General features: G+C 43.0%; 1 protein-coding gene across 1 annotated transcript in view; it reads left to right on the forward strand.

The window, feature by feature from the left end:
- Positions 1–1551: 1551 nt before the first annotated feature.
- LOC102372266 (E3 ubiquitin-protein ligase RNF170-like) overlaps positions 1552–19644 on the forward strand; it is a 28621-nt gene continuing 10528 nt past the window's right edge. Inside the window, exons 1-4 of the mRNA XM_006036796.3 lie at positions 1552–1656; positions 6806–6827; positions 9760–9844; positions 18037–18112. Coding sequence (XP_006036858.2) covers positions 1552–1656; positions 6806–6827; positions 9760–9844; positions 18037–18112 — 288 coding nt within the window. The remainder of the gene's footprint in view (positions 1657–6805; positions 6828–9759; positions 9845–18036; positions 18113–19644) is intronic.

Raw genomic sequence — 19644 nt, forward strand, 5'->3', positions numbered from 1 at the left:
TGGCATCCACTCCCAGGTGAGAAATATGAGTACCAAATAGTGTTGTGCATTTTCTGGTTTTAAGTTAGTTTATACCTTGCACTGGATTGTGGTGTTTGTGTTAGATTTACGCTCCTCTGGGAGTTTGTTCTTCAGGGTCAGCCTGGCCCCTGAGAAAATGGTGTGCATACCAAAAGGAGGCTGAATCAGGCAGTGTGGGACTGAGACCAAGTCCAAAAGCTAGTCTGCATAGGAGTGGCAGTACCATATCTAAAGGGAAAGGCACCCTATGCACTCACGTCCCACTGGATCTAATTCAAGTTCTGACTAATAAAGGCCTCCCCAGGATAAACCCAAATTAGCTGACGAACAGTCTGTCCTTCAGGATTATGAGACATACTATCCTTATGACATGCAAATCCTGCAGGTAGACAGGAGACAACAAAATGGCAAATTCATTTGGCAGTCTGTGAAGCTCTGCTTTTTTCCTTCCAGCTGTTGTTATACATGCATGCATTAGAAATACAGTAGGACTAGCAGGGTATGGTGGTGAAGGAAAAAAGAAGGGGGACAAAGGAATTGATGACAAAGAAAGTGTTCTAGTTTCCACAGGAATGACTATACACCAGTCTTCCTTACTTACAGACTTTGCTAGAAGCCTGTTCATATGGTGTAACCCATGTGATAGCTTATCAGCAGATTAAGTTTTGTGCCAACCAAGAGTATAAGTACCTTGACCTACATTGACATTGCAGTTGGGGGGAAGTGGAGTTTGGCATTCTCAGCAGTTGCTTTGCTTAGACTCATGACATCTAACATCAACTGATAGTATTTTTTAAAGCAGTTTTAAAACAAACTAGCTGTTTCTAGCAACATGCACCTTGCTAGAAATCAGTTATTATTCTCTTTGGTAATAGATTCTTTGCTCTTTGGAAGACTTGTTTTGCCCTTGTAATAAGATGAAAAATAAAGAAAAGGAAAACTCTCACTGACTTTAATGGGAGTTCTGTCTGTGTAAAAAATATAAAACGAAGCCCTCTGTAGTGTAAAACATTTTATATAATTCAGTTACAATCAGTATCAATCTTTGAATCAGATCTAATTAATTAGTCTTCTGATCTCCAAGGAGATTACATAATTGGCTCAGTTACATATCAGTTCATTTTTAATAAACTTTTTACCTATTGTTTTGTTGCAGAAGAAAAAGGAAACCACATTTGACCCTGGCAATTTGCTCCTTACGAACAGAGGATACAAGCATGTCATTTTTCCTTATTTAAATTATGTGTTTAATTCTTTGGTTAGCCAGTATCTTATACAGAATACTGTACTGCATGTGACAGATTCTTCTGTGCACTTATGTAGATACATACAGTTTGGAAATATAAAAAAAAGCCAATCTGTGACACCATGGCTAACTATGGAATGAACATACCAATTCCACTTCCCATCTCCATGAAATAAATTCGAACAGGTTTAAGGACTAGATGAAAAATGAACTATTCCATAGCTTTGCTGTTGCATTTAGAACCTCGATTGATACAATTTATAATATTATACACTTCTTACAGTATGTATCCTTACAACATCCCTGTGAGAGAAGGAAGTGGTATTATCCCCACTTTACAGATGAGGAACAGAAAGACATGGTATATCTGCACTGCACATTCAGCCCAGGTGAGCTTGAGCATTCAAGTTAGGTGTCAGGTTAGGTTTTTGCAGCAAAACTCTTCAGGTGTTACTGAGTCCTCACTGTTCCTCCTTTGATTCATGTTCACCTTGGTACATATCCCAAGTGGAGATGCCCTAGGATTTGTCCAAGTCACAATCCAGAAATAATCCAGGTCAACCAGATAGTTATCAATGCCTACTGTAAACTCTGTTGTGATTCAAATGGGTGTGGGAGGTAGCAAAAGGATACTTAAGTCACCTCAAGCACACTGGATCCCAAGAGAGATGTTGGAGGATCCTGAAATAACAGAGGATCCCCCTCACCTGAAGCCAGACACCTTAGCCCTGCAGTGGAGTGAGGGTGCAGATACACTGCTGTGCCTTTGAGCTAGCTTTAGGTGCTTACTGCTCTGGATCATACCTAGGAGGTCCCTGTGTCTCTTCCTTCCCTATGTATGATGCCAGGTGCCTAACCCTGTCAATCTAAATCAATTCATTGATTCAGTTCACTGTCCCAATTCGATTTGGCTGAATGCAAATCTGAAGATTTGATGCTGATTTGGAGAATCAGCGATTTGGCCATAGACACAGATTTAAATGTTTTTTCTACATACCTCGATGTACCAGGTGCAGCTCGTGAATGCTGTGATGTTGGAGAACAGACCTGAGCATTGAAATCTGTAAAAGAAAACTGTCCCAACATCCTTCTGGCTTTGCAGAAGGAAGAAAAGTTCACTCTGGCATGAAGCACTCTCTGTAAAATCATGCAGACTGTGTTAGGATTAGTTTACATGGTCCTTCCTTGAAAGATGGAAAAGACAGAATGCAGCAGCAGATTAAGTAGTTATCCTAGCCCTCCTCCCTACCCACTGGTATAGCATGACTCCCACAGGTCATTCCTGGAGGGGTTTTTACAGGACTGAGGGAAGAAAGAGAGCATGTCACAGACTCAGAACTTCCCACGTGCCATTATACCACCTAAAACTGATGTGCCAGAGCATGTCTGTTCTCCTGAGGGAGGCAAAGGGAACTATTTGGCTCACAGTTAGAAATGTCATTAAATAAAAGGCTGCTTAAACCCAGAGTGCTCAGAATAATCTTTGTCACTTGATACAGAAGACAAAATGAATAACCTATTCAGGAATGTATCTACATGGGTCACCTCAGTAAATCATAGTCTGATCCAGCCCACCATGAACAGATCCATTACACTGCAGCAGTTTAACAATAAAATATTTACACCTGACCCATTTTTCATCATGCTTTTTTCCTCCTCCTTTTCACTATAGCCTTCACATCTTCCTATCTCTCTGCCTGGGTTACTTCTCTAACAACTTATCAGTCTCATATCTATGCCTTTCTGTTTCTGGCTTTTGTTTACTTGCTCACAGATAACCTCATTTCTGTTCTGATGCCCTGTCCTTTTATATCTTTTTTTTATTTGTGGCTAAGGTCACACATGAAATTGGGTTTGGTGGTCACAAGACTGTCACCAGTTGATATTAGCTGAGTTTGTAGAACTGCTTATACTCTGCCTATCTAATATCCCAGTCTTTAATCCTTTACATGCACTAAAATTTATTTCACACACACAAAAAAGCCCCATACTTTCATCATCAGATTTATTTATACAAGTGCTGCTTAATTTTCTGTCCTACATCCACTGATCCACTGATAAAACTGCAAAGTGTGCTTGAGATGTATCTGTTACATGACCCTCAAAAGCAGAGGTGGCCAACCTGTGACAAAAGTGGCCTGGGCAGCTTCTGTACTTATTTTAATTGTATTTCATATATTTTTCAAAGTGAACATGAATAAATAAGTTGTTAAAAGGAATAGTAATTTCCCTTCATTTTGTCTCTGCACATCGTTGGTATGAAAAAACTAGTATATTTACTATTGTTATTGTTGTTCTTATTAAGATGATAAACTTATGTACAAGAAATAAAGTTGGTGCTCAAAGATAAAAAGCTAAAAATATCCCCAGTAGAGAGTACTAGTCAATTAGTTAGCATGTAAACTAACCAATACTAATAACTGACAAAGGCAGGACATATGGTGTGGTAGTTATTCACAGATACTTGAAGCAAAGCAGGGACTTTGCACAAATGCACAGAGCCTGGGAAATGAGCAGGAAGACTTGGAAATCCTTGCACAGTCACAGAGCTATGATGTGATTGGAATAACAGAGACTTGGTGGGAGCTCGCATGACTGGAGCACTGTCATGGACGGGTATAAAGCACCAACGGTGATGTTGTGGTGGTGCTCTGATATAGACCACCAAACCAGGAGGAAGTGGTGGATGAGGCTTTCTTCAAACAGCTAGTGGAAGTTTCCCAATCACAGGCCCTGGTTCTCATGGGGGACTTCAATCACACTGACATCTGCTAGGAGAGCAATACAGCAGTGCACAGGCAGTCTAGGAAGTTTTTTGGAGGGTGTTGGGAACAACTTCCTGGTGCAAATGTTGGAGCAGCCAACTAAGGGCCATGCTCTTCTTGACCTGCTGCTCACAAACAGGGAAGAATTGGTGGGGGACGTAGAAGTGGATGGCAACTTGGGCAGCAGTGACCACAAGATGATAGAGTTCAGGATCCTGAGGACAGGAAGGATAGAGAGCAGCAGAGTAAGGACCCTGGACTTCAGAAAAGCAGACTTCGACTCACTCAGGGAACTCATGGGAAGGATCCCCTGGGAAGCCAGGCTCAAAGGGAGAGAAGTCCAGGAGAGCCGGCTGTACTTTAAAGAAGCCTTACTGAGAGCACAAGAACAAACTATCCTGATGCACAGGAAGACTAGCAAGTATAGCAGAAAACCAGCTTGGCTTAGCAGGGAACTTTTCAGTAAACTAAATCACAAAAAGGAAGTTTATAAGAAGTGGAAACTTGGACAATTAACTAGGGAAGAGTATAAGAGCATTGCTTGGACGTGCAGGGATGAAGTCAGGAAGGCCAAAATGCAATTGGAGTTGCAGCGAGCAAGGGATGTGAAGAATAACAAGAAGGGTTTCTACAAATATGTTGGTAGCAAGAAGTGTGGGTCCCTTACTGAATGGGGGAGGCAACCTAGTGACAGAGGATACAGAAAAGGCTGAAGTGTTCAATGCTTTTTTTGCCTTTGTCTTCACAAGCAAGGTCAGCTCTCAGATTACTGCACCAGTAATTGGGGAGGAGGTTTAGGGAGGAGGTGAGCACCCAACAGGGGTGAAAGAACAGGTTAGGGACGACCTAGAAAAGCTGGATGTGTACAAGTCCAAGGGGTCAGATGGCATGCACCTGAGGGTGCTGAGGGAGTTGGCTGATGTGATTGTAGAGCCATTGGCCATCATCTTTGAAAACTCAGGGCAATCAGGAGAGGTCCCACAACACTGCTGCTGCCGGTTTCATATTCAGCTGTTTGTCTTCCCCCTCCCTTCTGCCACTGCCGCCAGCTTCACATCTGGCTGCTCGCCACCCTCCCCCTCACCATTAATGCCGCCAGCTTCTTCGGATTGCCCAAAAAATGTGTACTGGCCCTGCATAGTGCCCATAAAGGGAAAAAGGAGGATCCAAGGAAGTATAGACCAGTCGGCCTCACCTCAGTCTCTGGAAAAATCATGGAGCAAATCCTCAAGTAATCCATTTCTAAGCACTTGGTGGAGAAAACAGTGATTAGGAATAGTCAGCATGAATTCACCAAGGGCAAATCATGCCTCACCAACCTGATTGCCTTCTATGATGAGACATCTGGCTCTGTAGATGCAGGGAGACCAATGGATGTGGTGTACCTTAATTTTAGCAAGGCTTTTGATATGGTCTCCCACAACGTTCTCCCAGGCAAGCTAAAGAAGTATGGGCTGGATGAATGGGCTGTAAGGTGGACAGAAAAGTGGCTGGAGCATCAGGCTTAGACAGTAGTAATCAATGGCTCAATGTCTAGTTGGCAGCTGCTATCAAGTGGAGGGGTTGGTGCTGGAGCTGGCTTTGTTCAATGTCTTCATCAACGACCTGGAAGAGGGCACAGAGTGCGCTCTCAGAAAATCTGCAGATGACACCAAGTTGTGGGGAGTAGTAGATACGCTGAAGGGTAGGGTTAGGATTCAGAGTGACCTAGACAGATTGGAGGATTGGGCCAAAAGGAATCTCATGAGGTTCAACAAGGACAAGTGCAAAGTCCTGCACTTAGGACGGAACAATCCCATGCACCGATATATGCTGGGAGCTGACTGGCTGGGCAGCAGCTCTGCAGAAAAGGACCTGGGGGTCACAGTGAACAATAAGCTCAACATGAGCTATCAATGTGCCCTTGTTGCCAAAAAGACTAGTAGCATGCTGAGCTGCATTAGTAGGAGTGTTGCCAGCAGGTCAAGGGAAGTGATTATTCCCCTCTATTCAGCACTGGTGAGGCCACATCTGGAGTACTGTGTTCAGTTTTGGGCCCCCCACTACAGAAAGGATGTGGACAAATTGGAGAGAGTCCAGCAGAGGATGACAAAAATGGTGAGAGGTCTAGGGGACACGACTTATGAGGAAAGCCTGAGGGAACTTGGCTTATTTAGTCTAGAGAAGAGCAGACTGAGAGTGGACTTATTGGCAGCTTTCAGCTACCTGAAGGGAGGTTCAAAAGAGGATGGAGCTGGACTGTTCTCAGCGGTGGCAGATGACAGAACAAGGAGCAACAGTCTCAAGTTGCAGCAAGGGAAGTTTAGGTTAGATATTAGGAAGAATTTTGTTATGAGGAAGGTAGTAAAACACTGGAACAGGTTACCCAGAGAGGTTGTGGACTCTCCATCCTTGGAGGTTTTTAAGACCTGGCTAGACAAAGCCTTGGCTGGGATGGTCTAGTTGGGGATGGTCCTGCTCTGAGCAGGGGGTTGGCCTAGATGACCTCTTGAGGTCCCTTCCAACCCTAATTTTCTATAATCCTGTGACTAGAATTTTCTCCACCTTTAATCACGCTTTACCGTAATATAATTCAAGTTATTGTTTACACATCAAATAGAATAAATTGGCATGTGTGTGCACATCTGAGCTCTGATTTAATTATCTCTCATATTAATGCCATTATATTTTATTCTTTTTAGATATTTCTCATGAGTTTGCTTGAGACCTCTGACCATATTTTCATCAATATTTTAAGCTTCCCTTGACATTCATATTCCAGTGAGTGACATAGCAAACCCAACCGGCAAAAGCAGGTGGGTGGGGTTCTATTCTGTTTTATATGCAATGCTGTTTCTCCACACTGCCAGTAAGGCAACAATTCTTTTTATTGGAAATACTAGCAATAAAAGAATATTATACACCGGGATTGTTTTAATGGCAAAAACCACAACTGCTTTTTCTAGCAGCCCAACACTTTGCCATTTTAAACAGATTCCTCTCCTACCTCTCATCATGCACTTCCACTGACAGCTGGTGTGTCACGTTTTGCTCTTACGTGGGAACAGGTTAATAACTGTTCTGACAGTTTAGATTTTGATTTTTAGCACAATGCTGTAAAGCTTGCCTCTGTAGGCACCAGTTGGCATTCCCCACTCTCATTACCCCGACTGGAATCTGATCACATCTGGGCCACATTGAGAGGTTCTTTAATAAGAAACTCCCATACGAACATAAAACTCCTAGGTCTGCATAAAATCAAATTGCCTAGATTCCCCCCACAAGCACTACCAAGAGGTGATATTTCACATTATGGCACCAGTTTCTTCCAGTTTTGTTTGGTTAGAGTTTTGTGATGTAAATGATATTTTTTTGCAAAACCTGCCTGTAGAAGCTAAGCAATTAAGGACTTGATACTATGAGTGAATGCTTTACTCATGTGAGTAGCCCTTATGGCTTCAATGGGATCGCTCAAGTAACTCAGAAGTATTTGCTGGCACAAAGCCTAAGGCAAAAAAGACAAGGCCAATGTACTCATCGGTTTTCTTTGTTGTTTTTTTCACGGTTGTGCCTGAGGGCCTTAGTCAAAGATCGAGCCATTTTCTGTGCTAGGTACTGTATAAAGCAGAATGAAAATGTCTGATCATGACAGGACAAGGCAGATGAATGAAACAAACAAATAGGAGGTCGAGAGATGGAAAGATAAGGCACCGATGAAATAACATTTTTGTATAATAAGCAAAAGTCACAGCTTGTCACGTACCTAGCTGTTACCAGATGGTTGCCGTGTTTTAACTGCCGATTTATCTTTAACATTCATAACAGATTAAGGGGGTTGTCCTGTATTTAATCTGTGCATTCAGAATGATCTGGTGCTATTAGAATGGACGTTTGCTAGCATCTAACTTAACCTAGTGGAAGGACGATGGTTTATACTTTAAAAGCAGTTTAGCAAAGAAATAAAAATGTGAGGACACTTTAACCAAGAGTTCCATTCTAATATCATCTATTCCAATAGCCAGTGGGATAAGCATGAAAAAAGAAATATCTCTTTCCAATGGATGTGCAAAATTTATCAGACAAATTGTAAGATTGTGTTATGTGTTAGTTATAGCATCAGCCTTTGCAAGAGGAACACAGAACTACATACACTGCCTTCAGCAAGTAAAAAAGTCTTTGGATTGCATCTCACTATTGCAAAAATGTACGTGTTCACCCCTAATTTCTGTGAAAAGAAGGCTGTTTTTACAGTTTGGTTTAATCATGTCTCGGTCAAAAATAATTCAAATCCATTCTGGGTTATTAGTGATCACATGTTTTGGTGACCAGGTCCCATGTGAATAGTATTCACATCTCAAAAATACAATCAGTTCTAACATCCAGAGCATCAGCTGAATGGTAAGGGCATAAACAGCCTTCACAGAGGGGTATCCAACATTTCACAGAGGGGTATCCTTATGTTGGGTTTGCAGCACAACACAAGAGCAACATGGGGAAACCTGCACTGCCACAATCTGGCACCTTTCAAAAGCAATTACATCGTATTAGGGCTCTGTGTTCAAACATGTATAAACAGCAAAGTATAGATACGAGTGAATAATACACATTATAATAATACACGTTATATACAACTGGCACTGCTGTGTACACAACGTAGCTAAAAGTTAGTTACCTAAATTTTACCATTTGCATCTGGAAAATATAGCTGGAAGCTAACATACTGTGAATGTATACCCACATTCACACCGACAGACACATGGAGGTATGTAGTTTGTCACCATAATACAGAGCATATCTGAGGGATTAATTACTAACAAGGAGTATTGTTTATTCCACTAAGCCCATCTTGTCATGAATCTTTCTAAAAGTGCTTTGTTTGCCATAATAAAATGCCTATAAGGAATGTCCCAAGTACATGAATGCCAGTATACTATAAGTGTCCCAAGTACATGCGTGCTATCATACCATAACATTACTGACTTCCTCAATAAATCAGTGGGACTACTCAAGAACTGAAGGTAGGCATGTGCCTGAATGCTTTGCTACCCAGAGCCAGTGCACTCAGGGCTGTGCAAAACCCGACCTTTAACAGACCTCCTTGCTAATGTTACCATTTTATTCATAAATTGTAAAAGAACCTTATAGGAATTAAAACGCGTTCTTTGATCAGTCAGACGTTTTGTTGAGAGACATGTACCATGAAAAAGAACATATCTTGTATGACGTTTACTTGGCAATCAGGTAATGTTCTTTGGGATATGTACGTCTTCCCCCCAAAATGTGAGATTCACACGTTTGATTGGATAGCTACTCAATCTGGTCCGAGAGTTACACAATATTAAACTATCACAAGTGCCTGGCAAGCTTTAAACCTGTTTCACCACAGCACTTCAGCTAATCTCTTATCTACACACTTTTTGAGCTGCTACTATATCATATGATCAAAAATACCCGTTGCATGACCTTGATCAAGTTAATATTTGAAGGCAGCAATGCAATATTGCTATTAGATACGTGAATCTCTTTGAACTCGTTAAAAAAAAATTGATTTATTTTTACCCCCGGGGTCCTCCAGACATTTAATGCAATTGTTGCATTTGAAAAGAAATTTCTTTCCTTTCCTTAGTACATTTAGAAATCCTAACAAAACCTTGACATGAGGCAACCAGGTTAATAATTTACCAAGATGAATGGCCTGCCTCAATGAATCAGGTATAATGACTCCATATCACAACACTTTTCTGTCAGCTGGTATAAGGAAGAAGTCATCTGGCTACATATCTACAGAAGGCAGAACGCTGAGCCATACATTATGCAGACCTTCTGAACCAAGGTAGGGATTTTTTATTTGGCTGGTTACTGTGGGCTTTTCCACTAAAATAAATGTGCTGGGTGAAAAACACACATTATATTTTTAACTGTTAGAAACTCAAGCTCAAATGTTTTTAAATAACTGGAAGTGTGGAACAAAACAATTCCTTCTTTTTTTAGGATGTCAGCTACTTTTAATTTGCTTGTGATCAGGTTTAATATGTACTATCAAATAGCTATTGTTTCCGAATGTATCCATATCAACAGTCTTAACAGTACTACACTTCAAGTGTACAGTCACAGCTCATGTATTACAGGAGCCTGACCCTGAGATTACCATACTTTATTAACAAGTTTCTACTTCAAAGTGAGGTCTATTTTAATTCTGAATAATGGCTGATGTTCGAAAAAAATTGTTTAATAATAGTTAGCACTTTTCAACTTCAAAGTGCTATGCCAACTTTAATTAATTTCCTTCTGACATATCTTTGAGATGGACAAATTTTATCATGGACTGCTTACAATTTAAAAAAAAAATACACCCGGTGAACCTGGGAAGTTAAGTGACCTGCCCAAGGCCACAGAGTGGGGAAGGTTTAGATAATGCTCTGACCTCTAGTTCAAACCTTTGAGAGGTGGTTAACTATGCTAGTCTGAAGTCAAGAAGAAGGGTAGAGCAGGGTTGTACCTTGGAGACAAACTGAGTACATCTACATGTGCAATTAATGCTCCTGAACTTTCTGCACTAATAATTCAGCCTCATTAAAGTGCTCCTTTGTGCATGTCTACATATGCGCCCCTGTCGGGAGCAAACTGAGCCCGACAGGTATAGCCCAGTCCAGGGCTGATCCTACCCTGCTCTGCCCCATGCAGCAGCCAGGGGCAGCTCCAGGCTCCATGGCAGGGGGCACGGGGGCTTAGCCCTGAGCTCCAGCAGGTGTCCCAGCTTCACGAGCAGCTCTGTCCCAGCTGGGGGGAGATTAGGCTGGCCCTGAGTAGGGGGATGTGTCCTGATTTCCACGTGGCTGGGAAGGCAGCTGGGACAGCTTTTCTTGCCCCATGGAAGTTGAGAGAGGTCTGATCTCCACAAGGCAGGGAGGCAGGTACCCAGCTGCCGGGACAGATCTCTCAGCCACGTGGAGATCCAGATAGGTCCCGATGTCCACATGGCTGGCAGGCAGCATCCTGCCAAGCCAGGACAGCTCTCTCAGCCCTCTGCTGCCTAGCCTGACCAGAAGTCAATTACTCCCGGTCAGCGTCTACACATGCGGTATGGCACATTAGTTAATGCACTGTTTTTTCTAATACTTGTATCTACTAGGCCCGTGTGAAGTGGCTAGTATTCACTTCGGATTTGGATTTGGATTCGGCTGATTCAGGGGACAGTGATTGGATTTGGTGATTCGAATCACTGTCCCGAATCGATTCAGCCGAATCTGATTTGGAGATCTGGCTGCTGCTGAATCAGCCAAATCTCCACATCACGCAGGCCCCATCCCCCGCCCGCTCTCCCAGCCCTGGCAATGGCAGCCCCGCCCGCCTCAGCTCCCAGCTCTTTGAAAAAAAAAGCCCCGACTCACCGGGTGCTGCCCGCCCTCACCAGCCCCACATGGCTGCCCTGCCCACCCCAGCTCTGGCCCTTTAAAAAACAAATAAACAAAAGAAGCCCCTACTCACTGGGGTCCTGCCCAGCAGGGCCGCACTCCCCGTTGTCCCCCACTGCCTCGTGCTGCATAGGGGGCTCTGCATGAGCCCCCAGAAGCCTCGAGGCCGCTTCAGGAGCTGGTGAGCCTGGGGGATGTTTTTGTTTTTTTTTTCTTAAAGGGCCAGAGCTGGGGTGGGTGGGTCAGCCATGAGGCTGTGACAGCAGGTAGGGATCAGGGGGCTTGTGGCAGAGCCCCCCACATGGTGTGGGATAGTGGGGGGCAGCAGGGATCATCCCGCTGCTCAGCAGCACCCAGTGAGTGGGGCTTATTTTTAAAGCACTGGGAGCTGGGGCCAGGCGGCTGTGGGGGAAGGGGAGGGTTGGGAGGGTGGGCAGGGGGTGGAGGGGTCAGCAGGGCTGGGGAGCAGGCAGAGAATGGGGCCTGGCAGGGGTCCCCCCATGGTCCCTTCCCTCCTCCTCCAGCCCTCCCCTCCCCCGCCCCCTACTTACCAACTCCGAATCCGGGTCCAGCTCCCTGCTGAAGTGGGCAGGGACTGCTCGAATCACCGAAGCTCTCCAAATCATTTCTGAATCGATTCGGAGAGCTTCAACATGGTATCTGCCTGTCAGGTGGCTGAAGAAGCAAATTTATCCTGTCTCTATTTGTAGAAAATTTTATTTTAGGAAGTCACTTTAGAACAATCATCTATTTTAGGCATGTGATCTGGTTAAAAAGTATTGTCCAGTCTCTCTCACTTCAGCATGTAAAGGTCAGCACCGCAAGTTTATATCATGGCACCTAAGTGAGGTCTGATTTTCAGTATTACTCTATTCTCACCATTTGCAATGAAATCAGTGTAAGTTGTAGAACAACTCTGTAAAAGCAGACTAATCTTTTCAGGAGTATAAATATAGGCTCTGGTGCCAAATGTTAGGCCTTTTGCCCACATCCTGTTCCACTTTTTTGATTTCTAAGTGGAAGTTATGAGGTTTTTTAGGTACCCCAGTCACTAAATAGGGTTATATTCCAGCCTGTGCAACAGCTGTAAGACTGCTATAGTATCTAATTACTTATACCACTTCACCTTGGTCTGAAAAGGCCTAATTTTGGGCCACTGTGCATGCCCAGAAACAATTCAGAATAGCCATTTAGGTGTTGGCCTCCACTTCCAGCTCTGTTGCCATTCAATTCTATCTGGGAAAATGCATAAACTCTGCAGAAGTCCCTGATCTCTAGCCAGAGAAAGAACCACATGGAGCAACTGTTTTATGTTGCAACCGTGGTTGTGATCCTTCTGTCTACGTTTTGTTCAACAGCCTAGTGGTTAAAGCACTTGCCCAGGAAATGGGAGATCTGGGTTGTAGGCCTTCCTCTAGGGGTGTGCAAAGTGGGCCGTATTTGATTTGGATTCGGCCCAAATCAGGGACAGTGATTCGATTCGTTGATTTGGATCACTGTCCCCAATTCGATTTGGCCACATCCGAATCTGAAGATTCGATGCTGATTTGGAGAACCAGCGATTTGGCCATAGACACAGCTTTAAATGTTTTTTCTACGTACCTCGAGGTACCAGCACAGCTTGTGATCGCTGCAATGCTGGGGCAGATGGAGCGTCCCACAGGAGCATGGGGCGCCCCCCCACATGCTTGGTGGTGAACCTGAAAGTGGACCGAAAGCACTTCCGGTCCACGTCCGGGTCCGCCGGGGAGTGCGCTGGGGGGTACCCCATGCCCTCCTGGCTCAGCAATCGGCCACGGGGGGACCCCAGATGCCCCCCCAAACCCAGGAGGCACCAGTTGCCAAGCCTCATGGAGCATGGGGGGCCCCCCCTGTGCACTCCCCAGAGGATCCAGAAGTGGACCGGAAGTGCTATTGGTCCACTTCTAGGTCTGCTGTCAAGTGCTCTGAGGAGCCTCCCGCTCCTGTGGGATGCTCATCCGCCCCAGCATCACAGCACTCACGAGCCGCCTGGTACCTTGAGGTATGTACAAAAAACATTTAATGCTGTGTCTATGTCCAAATCTCCGAATCTTTCCAAATCTCTCTGAATCGATTTGGAGGGTTCCACTTCAATTTGGAGAGATTGAAGGGTCCTCTGATTTGATTCAGATTCAGCGATTAGGCCACCAAAGCAGGTCGAATCTCCACCAAATCAAATCAGGAACCGAAGCTTCGCACAGCCCTGCCTTCTTCAGTAAAAAAGGGCTTTAGCCTACACCTCCTACTTCCTGCTAGAGTGCCTTTAACACCACAGTGGCTAGGCAGAGCTGAGAGCATCCTCCACCCCCTTCCTATTGATACTGGGCCAGTGAGGAGACATTAATGAAAGATTCATATGGCAGACAAAACATGCAAAATGGACTATTGAACTCAGTGAGGCGGCCAAGGCCCGGGAAAGGAGCAACCCCTGAATTCTGGCCCCTGCTCTCTGCTCCTAATGCTGTTTATACATTTAACCCAATTACGATTTAATGTCAAATTCATGAACAGTGGGGAGCAGGGGCCAGAAACTAAGCTGTCTCCGCAGTCCACTTTACTGTGCTACAGAGCCAGGTTTCTTCATGCAAGCTGCCCTTCTGGCCCTACGATTCTTTTATCTCTTTCTACCCAGCTGGCCAGCTTCAACAAGACAGATGCAGAATGCACAGACATTGTCAATATTTTATTATCCAAGGCTTGGATTTTCAAAGGACATTTTAGGCACTCATAGTGAAAATCAGTGGGAACTGGACACTAACTCCTTTGGACCCCTCAAAAATCCAGTTTATAGTATTTAAAATAAATAATTTAAAAATGATTATTTAAAAATAATCAGCAATTTAAATTGTGCGGTGGTCCTTATTCATGTAAAGTAGTCACTGAAATCAGTGCAAGATTCAATTAGTTTTTCTTAATCCACCCCTGATAGATGAATGACAAGTCTAAGCCTTTAATATCTCCATTGAAGATGAATCCACAATGCTCTTTGCCAACTTGTCCTGGTGCCAAATTATTTTAATAAAGTTATTTTTAACTAACCTCAATTTTACCATTTGCATCTGGAAAATATAGATGGAAGCTAACATACTGTGAAAACTGACAGCATCTAAACTAAAGAGGCCATCACTATGTGGGCTAGAATATGTGCTTTAAAATTCAGACACATATAATAAAAACATCCTGGCAAAATGGGACACAAATACCATTTTAAGACATTTTAAAATAATGGTGCTGACTATGTGATTAACTCTTTCTGTAATAGTTTTCACCATCTGATAAGCCTAGTTCTGGTCTCAGACCATTAATGCAACTATGTAAATCCATTGATCTTGGTAGTTATTTTTGATAAATCAGGGTAAATAAGATCAGGCTCATGCCCAAAGTGTTTAAAAGATACATATATTAGATACTTTCCCCCTATATAATGATAGAATGCAAGAAAACTGTTCACTGTGGGACAAATTCTCGGCTAGAATAAACTGTTTTTACTTTTCTGATCGCTTTCACTAACAATTAAGATAGTCATCTATGTTTTTATATGCTAAATACATCAAATTGATATTTTATTTAGAATATAATGATCATTTTCCTTTGTTCTTTTTCATGAAACTTTCCACAGGGTAATAAATAATGTTTAAATAAGCATGATAAGAGTGTCAGGATAAAATAGATCATCAGCTGTATAGGTCTAATACATGAAAGAATTAAAGCCTTGGGTCTGGGCATTAACTCTTACAAGATATATTAGGATTCGGTTTGCAGATTAATATGATAAACCTAGGGGGAAAATTCATTAGGACATGCATACCCCTGTGTTAGACTGTTCCACTTGTGGCTTTCCAATTCCTTCCCCTTTGTTAAGAGTCTTTATAGCTTTTGGATTTATTTCAAGTTAAATAGAAGGCAGTCCATTTTCTTTCTTAAATTAACAGTTACTTTAATGTACAAAAGACTCAGGTCACAGATAAGGAAGCAGCTCCTGACTTACTTTTTATGGTAGTAGAAAAATCCTTTATGCACAGCCCCTTGCATCTGGACATCACAGTTTCATTTACAGAGAGATCAGGGCGGCATAAAACCAGCTTCTAGCAGCTGCTTTTTTGCCCTATGATAGTTTCTTTTTAACCTGCAAAACATTAAAAGAAAGACCAGAACTAAACCACCAAGTGCTGAGCCCTAATTGCAGTACAGTAAGGGAGTAGTTTCAATGGTCTTCCAGCAGCACAGTGGCCATGGCTACATGAGAGACTGACTGTGCAGTAGCTCATTACTACTGCACAGTAGCGTTGCAGGGCATGAACTGTGATGCAACACTCCTGCACAGTAGTAACAAACCACTGCACAGTAGTAATGAGTAGGACTGTGCGAAGCTTTGGGTGCTGATTTGATTCAGAGGAGATTCGGCCCGATTTGGTGGCTGAATCTCCGAATCTGAATCAAATCAGGGGACCAATAAAAAGATCCGAATTGATTCAAAGCTCTCCAAATTGATTCATAAAAGATTTGGAGACTTTTGATGATTTTGGCAGTCCCTGCCCACTGCAGCAGGGAGCTGGAGCTCAGAGCTGGTAAGTAGGGGGCAGGGGAGGGGAGGCTGGAGGAGAGGGGAGAGGGCCATGGAGGGACTCCTGCCACCCCATCCCCTGCCTGCTCTCCCAGCCCATGCTGCATGGGGGGCTCTGTCATGAGCACCCTGACCCCCAACTCTCCCAGTCCCCCCATGGCTGCCCCACCTGCCCCAGCTCTGGCCCTTTAAGAAAATTGAGGGATGGGCCTGTGTGATTCGGCGATTTGGCAGCAGCGGAATCTCCAAATCAGATTTAGCCAACTCAGTTCGGGACAGCGATTCAAATCACCAAATTAAATCACTGTCCCCCAAATTGGCCGAACCTGAATCCAAAGTGAATGCTAGCTGCTTCACACAGGCCTAGTAACGAGCTACTGCAGAGTCAGCATCACGCAAAAGCTGTTTGGGGGTGCTACTGCACAGTAGGACTGCAAAACAGCACTGTTTTGCTTCAACTTCTGTTTCGAAGTTTCAACAGAACGGTGTTTAGTTTCGTTTTGAAAGCACTGTTCCGTTTCATTTTGTCGAAACAGTTTTGATGTTTCGATGCTGTTTCAACGTTTCGCCCAGGCTATAATACGGAAGCATGAAACTGGAAGAGGAGCAGCTTCCTCTGATCGCAGGTAGATCAGGGTCTGCACCCCGGGGAGGAGTCCGGCAGAGCCCCATAGCCCTCCTGGGGGTGCCGGCGGGAGGCTGCTGCTGCTGCTGCCTGGGACCGGCCACAGGAGCTGAGCCAGTGGAGGGAGGTGGAGAGCAGCTCCCGCACTGAGCTCTGTTACCCACTACTGGGCTCAGTTTCATGGGGCTGCAAGCAGCTGGGAACTGAGCCAGGTAGAAGTGAAGCACTGAAGCACCCTTGTGCCCCAGGCAGCCCCTCCACAACACATTGAACAGGTTGGAGCAGCCCTGGGCTGGCAGGCTGACCCCGCACGGCTCCTGCCAGCCAGAGCTGCTCCGACCCAGCTCAGTATGCTTTGGCCCCAGGCACATGTGTAAATATGGTGCTCAGGATCAATAAACTCCAGCACAAACCATGCCAGACTTTATTCATTTGCATTAATTCCACATGTAGATGCACCCACAGTGTATTATTTTGAGGAAGATCAGAGGATCCCAGCTGTTACAGAAAGATCACACTTAGGTGATCATTTGGAAAAAGGAAGAATATAGTCCCACAGTATCTAGCACTCCTGCATGTTGAAAGATGCAAGAATATTCTCCAATGAAAACACACTTTTTTACCCATGTGCAAGGTACATTTTTAAAAATGTTGATTATATTGATATTCTTGGGTCTGTCTCTGTCATTATCTGCCCATCCTGGACAACTACCTATATTGTGTCAGGCACAATGGAATTCCAACATTACAAAACAAAATCATTTTCAGTATCTATTTGGCAATTAGAAGAAAATCTTGAAGCTAAGATTTTTCTCAACTGCCTAAATGTATAGAGGTCCAAGCACTCATTCATTTGAATGAGAATTAAGTATTCAAATCCCTTAGGTGTCTTTGGAAATTGTAGCTTTAGTGCTTAATAATGACAAAATTTATCCCTTCTGGGTGACCCAAATATTTCTTAGAGGTCAACTAGGGAGATTTCTCCTATGTGAAGCTCTTCGGTACCCATACTTTTCTTTCCCAGAATGTAGGGAAAGAAGACTGGTATTTCAAGAAGATAAATTTACTTTGTAACTCTGAATTTAACTTTTTGTTGTACTGCATGCATGTATGTGTTCCTTTCTGTGAGTCATAATTAGTGGATTATTATTAGGCTGGCTTGTGGGATTTTGAATTTTTAACCGATGTGACACACAGTGCCTTGAGTAGAAAATGATTGGAATTTTCTATGTTTAAGCACAAATCTGTACTTACATGCAGTGCCTACTAGATATACCTGATGAGTTTAGGCACTCATTAATGCAATGACTCATGTCAGAAGCTGGGGCTGATATTACATGGCAACAAAGTAATATTCAATTCTATCATTTTTTAAAATAGCACAAACTCTGTTTTTACAGGTTTGCTAATGTCAATCAGCAAAAGATGAGTCATCTGGAAAAAGGCTATAACCATTTTTCTTCTAGGAATCCCATAGTAAGTTCATTATTTTACATTATAGTTTAATATAAAATACAAAAGCAATTTATACTTATTGAGGTTGCAGAGGTCAGGAGAGCTTTTCAAAATTTCCATTGGTTATGGTCTGGGAATGCTGGGTTTCCTTTATTCAATATCTGCTCCATAATTGGAAACACATTTGGTTCCTGTTTTTGTACTAGACAAGGCTAAAGGAGTATATGTTTTATTACTTTGCAAAGTAAAGATTTGATACACTTAGGTCAAACGTGCAGCATTTGTAAACACCATGGTCGTGGACTAAGGCGCAGGCCTTCAGCGCATGTAAACTGTCAGAGTTTCATCAGTGAAAATAGATGTCAGTTGTGAGGCTGTCCCTTTGAGTCTACAAATAGGTCCCCAAAGCATTTTGGGAAGTTGGAATACATTAAAATGCCATTATGGATGTGTTTTTTTAAGTCACACGGGACACATCTACATGAGACACTAACTGCGCAGTAGTCTAATAATGCTGTGCAGTAGTACACCACAGCACAATACTGTGCAATAGAGTACTAGCACTGTTTATTAGGCTATGGCGCAGTAGTGTCACTAAAAAGGCGTGTGCCAGCACTACTGCTCAGTAACCTTGGCTACTGTGCATTTATTTAGTACTTGATTATATAATTCATACAACTCATTGCAGCTTATACACAGCCTAAAGATGGGTGCTATCCATATTAGTCATTTCATGAACAGAGAAAAATTAGACTTTTTTCAGTGGGTTTGATATTTTGTTTTTAAAAAAACCCTACTTCCTCTTGGTTCCAGATCCTTATCATACAAAGAAAAGGATCATTTAGAGGGCACTGATTTCGACACATGTAGTCAATGAACTGGCAGAGATAGCAGGATGTAAGCTCAGTTGTTTTGTAGAGCTGCTTGTCAACCTCACTCTTTTTTGGAGTCTTTAAATTAATAAAATTGATCTTTGTCTGCTTTTCCCATGAGCGTGGCATTCACTGCGTTCCCTGGCTCTACTGCTTTCTACCATTGAAAGAGCTAAGTTCTATTATTATGCTCTTTATTGAATCTTCCAGAAATAGATCAAATGGTGTGGGGGCGTTTTCACTGATTCATCAGGAAAGTGGGTGCCAACCTTGCTTTTGAAATATGCACCAGAGCAAACAAGAACACTGGCATGTACCTTCCTGTTGGGCAATAAGGCATGACCATGCATATGGTGACATCATAAAATAACCATAATCATATGCCTTATTTCCTTTGTAGTAACATACCATTCTATATAATTTGGCATATTTCATCAAGAAACACCTACTTTTAACTACATTTCGATCCAAATGCAAAATGAAATTGTGGAACTGATACTCCTTCTCCTCCTGTACCCTTTGACTATGCACAGGAAGTGAAAGACAAATGGTATTACCTTAGAGCAAATCAATGTCTATGGAGGCTGCTTCCTGAATTCAGAGGAGTCCAATTACTAAATGGGAGTGACACGAACATTGAAATAACTTTATCTTCAGAAGAAAAGGATGCCAACTACACTG

Source organism: Alligator sinensis, unplaced genomic scaffold (genome assembly GCF_000455745.1).
Source record: "Alligator sinensis unplaced genomic scaffold, ASM45574v1 scaffold1559_1, whole genome shotgun sequence".
Classification (NCBI taxonomy): domain Eukaryota; kingdom Metazoa; phylum Chordata; order Crocodylia; family Alligatoridae; genus Alligator; species Alligator sinensis.